Consider the following 2,890-nt stretch of genomic DNA (forward strand, 5'->3'; position numbering starts at 1 on the left):
TTGATTGTTTGTTAATCTTTTTAACACATATATTTTGCAAGTCCATTTTTTACAAAAAACCTGTGCTTCATTCTTTTTAAGCTAATTTAAGGTCTCTTGTAGGATATTTTGTTTGGCTGACTGAACCCTACAGTCTTATTGCCTTTTTGTGTGCCAATTAACACAAATTGATACAACCTTTATTTTGGATCAGGTAAGTGCCCTTGGCCTGTGTTGGTGCCTGTTTGTGTTAATGGTCTGTATGTTGTTTTTGACTGTTCTTTTTGTTCTCTTGTAGGTTCTTTAGTTTGGCTGACTGAACCCTACAGTCTTATTGACTTTTTGTGTGCCAATTAACACAAATTGATACAACCTTTATTTTGGATCAGGTAAGTGCCCTTGGCCTGTGTTGGTGCCTGTTTGTGTTAATGGTCTGTATGTTGTTTTTGACTGTTCTTTTTGTTCTCTTGTAGGTTCTTTAGTTTGGCTGACTGAACCCTACAGTCTTATTGACTTTTTGTGTGCCAATTAACACAAATTGATACAACCTTTATTTTGGATCAGGTAAGTGCCCTTGGCCTGTGTTGGTGCCTGTTTGTGTTTGTTCAAAGTGTTTTGATTATGTTTGTTTTCCATCTTGATAATAAATGTTTTTTTGGTTACCAGGATGGATCTGCAAAGTAGTGTTTTTCTTGGCTGGACTAGCTACTAAATGCCTATATTGTTTGTGGGTTTTTTTAAATTTGTTAAATGTTTTTTTTTTTTAAGGTGTTTGTGATGTGTTTGATGCTCAGAATTTAAATTAGTTAAAATGTAATAAAATTTCAATTTAACATGTGTAGCTTTTTCAAAAATATTAATATATTATTTTTTTTGAATTTTTATTTTCCATTTCTTCCTGAATTGAACCCAGAAAAAATGTCGTACGCTCCTGCAGTAAGTTGACACCCCCTTTTTTTAACCATTTATTGTTTTTATATTTTTTGGACTTTGTTTTTTTATTATTCAACATCTCTATTTTTTTTTATATAAAAGTGTGTGATGTCTATATTTATCGCAGCCGAAGCCCTACCTCCCCAACCCACGCCAGCACTCCCACCCCAACCGCCAGCCCCACAACCACAACCGGCTCCTCATCAACCAAGGCAACGGAGGCGTGCTAGGCCACCAATTTTCCGAACCCGTGTCCTACTTTTTGGGATGCCAGATGATGTGGTGGTGCGTAGATACAGGCTGCCACCACATCTAATCCTAGACACTCTCTCCATAATAGAGAGTGATCTGGAGTCAGAAATTCGGTATCCTACAGCAATACCACCATTGACACAATTCCTTGCTGTGTTACATTTTTTGGCTACAGCCTCATATCAGCATGTTGTGGGAGACCTGGTTGGCATGTCGCAGGGCCAGTTCAGTAAGGTCCTGCGGCGTGTCTGCCAGGCTTTCCTAAAGCGTGTAAAGCAATTTATTGATATGCCTTTGGATGTTGGTGCCCTAGATGTGGTGAAGCGGCAATTTGAGGAAGGTGGTAGTCGCTTCCCACATGTTATTGGGGTTGTGGATGGCACACATGTAGCTATTCTGCCACCAAGACATAATGAAGAAATTTATAGAAACAGGAAACTGTTTCATTCTCTGAATGTAATGGTTGTTTGTGGGCCATCCCTCCAGATCCTTTCCCTGAATGCAAAGTTTACTGGAAGTTCACATGATGCATATGTCATTAGACAATCAGGGATATGGCAGAGATTAAGATCAAGTCAACGAGCAGACATGTGGTTATTGGGTGAGTTGGTGCCAAAAAAAATTTTCACAAATATTTTGAGTAAAAAATATACTATTTTTAATTTTGGGTTTTTCATCAAACAGGAGACCGTGGATATCCTTGCACCCCCTGGCTCATGACTCCTTACCGTAATCCCAGGCCAGGACCACAGATGGCATTTAACTCCGCGCTTACTGCCACTAGGCAGCTGGTGGAGCGCACAATTGGTGTCCTTAAAGGGCGGTTTCGTGTGCTCCACCGCACTGGTGGCGACATCATGTATTCGCCGGAGATGGCAAGTAAAATAGTGGTCCTGTGCGCAATACTACATAATATCGCGGTAAGGAGTAGTGTAGAGCTTCCACAGGCAGAGGAATTGCCTGATGAGGAGCCAGGGGTTGTTCGACACTTCGGTGGGGGGAGTGTTACACGGAGGGGGAGCCAAGTCAGGGCAAGGATTGTTGCCGAATATTTCAGGTATAGTGTTTTTATATTATCTTTTTTATTAAAATTAAAAGCACAGTATGCTTATGTATTATTTTTAATGTTGTCATTTTTTTTGTTATTGTAAAGTGATTGTGTAATGCTTTTGTTGTGTTGGAATGTGTATTATTTCTTATAGTAAAAATCCGGAAACATGTTAAGGTTTAAATTTTTTAAGTGAAAAAAAAACAATGTGATGTTGCTAAATAGTGTCCTTATTTGTTTTATATCCTAAAATCCTGATTATGTAAACAAACACACAAAAAAATGATACTGAATGTTGCCCACTTTGTGACTGTCCAGCTGAATGATCACAAAAACTGTGGTGAGTACACAGATATGTATAGTAATTTAGACAAAACTGTGTGTCTGTGTCTGTGTTTTTTTTTTGTGTAATTATTTTTTTGGTCTAAAATTTGCTTCTGCGAATGCGTATTTCCGCTCGAGCGAAATAACACTCTGCTCTTCACAGCATTGCAAAGATCAATAAAGTTATTAGAAATGACAACATAGATTTTTGACCAATCACATGCTAACAGACACTATAAATATATGCCCAAATAAGGAAAACGCCATTGCCATGATGCGTGCTGCACCTTTCACCAGGCGGGAGCTCCGCGTCCTGGTTGCGGTGATGGACCGCCGCGTAGGCCGCGTTGGGCG

At 39.3% G+C, this 2,890-nt stretch overlaps 1 protein-coding gene across 1 annotated transcript; it reads left to right on the forward strand.

Annotated features, from left to right (window-relative positions):
* The first annotated feature begins 1,111 nt into the window (after positions 1 to 1,111).
* On the forward strand, positions 1,112 to 2,315 carry LOC134949892 (putative nuclease HARBI1). Its single transcript, XM_063938588.1, has 2 exons — positions 1,112 to 1,765; positions 1,849 to 2,315. The coding sequence occupies exons 1-2, from the start codon at positions 1,180 to 1,182 to the stop codon at positions 2,313 to 2,315; spliced, it is 1,053 nt and encodes a 350-aa protein (XP_063794658.1). The 5' UTR covers positions 1,112 to 1,179.
* The last annotated feature ends 575 nt before the right edge of the window (positions 2,316 to 2,890 follow it).

Source organism: Pseudophryne corroboree, chromosome 8 (genome assembly GCF_028390025.1).
Source record: "Pseudophryne corroboree isolate aPseCor3 chromosome 8, aPseCor3.hap2, whole genome shotgun sequence".
Taxonomy (NCBI): Eukaryota; Metazoa; Chordata; class Amphibia; order Anura; family Myobatrachidae; genus Pseudophryne; species Pseudophryne corroboree.

Excerpts from the sequence above, each read along its gene's own strand:
- LOC134949892 (XM_063938588.1), top strand. The coding sequence starts at position 1,180 with ATGCCAGATGATGTGGTGGTGCGTAGATACAGGCTGCCACCACATCTA. Across the intron at positions 1,766-1,848 it reads AGCAGACATGTGGTTATTGG|GAGACCGTGGATATCCTTGC; the intron begins GTGAGTTGGTGC and ends TTCATCAAACAG.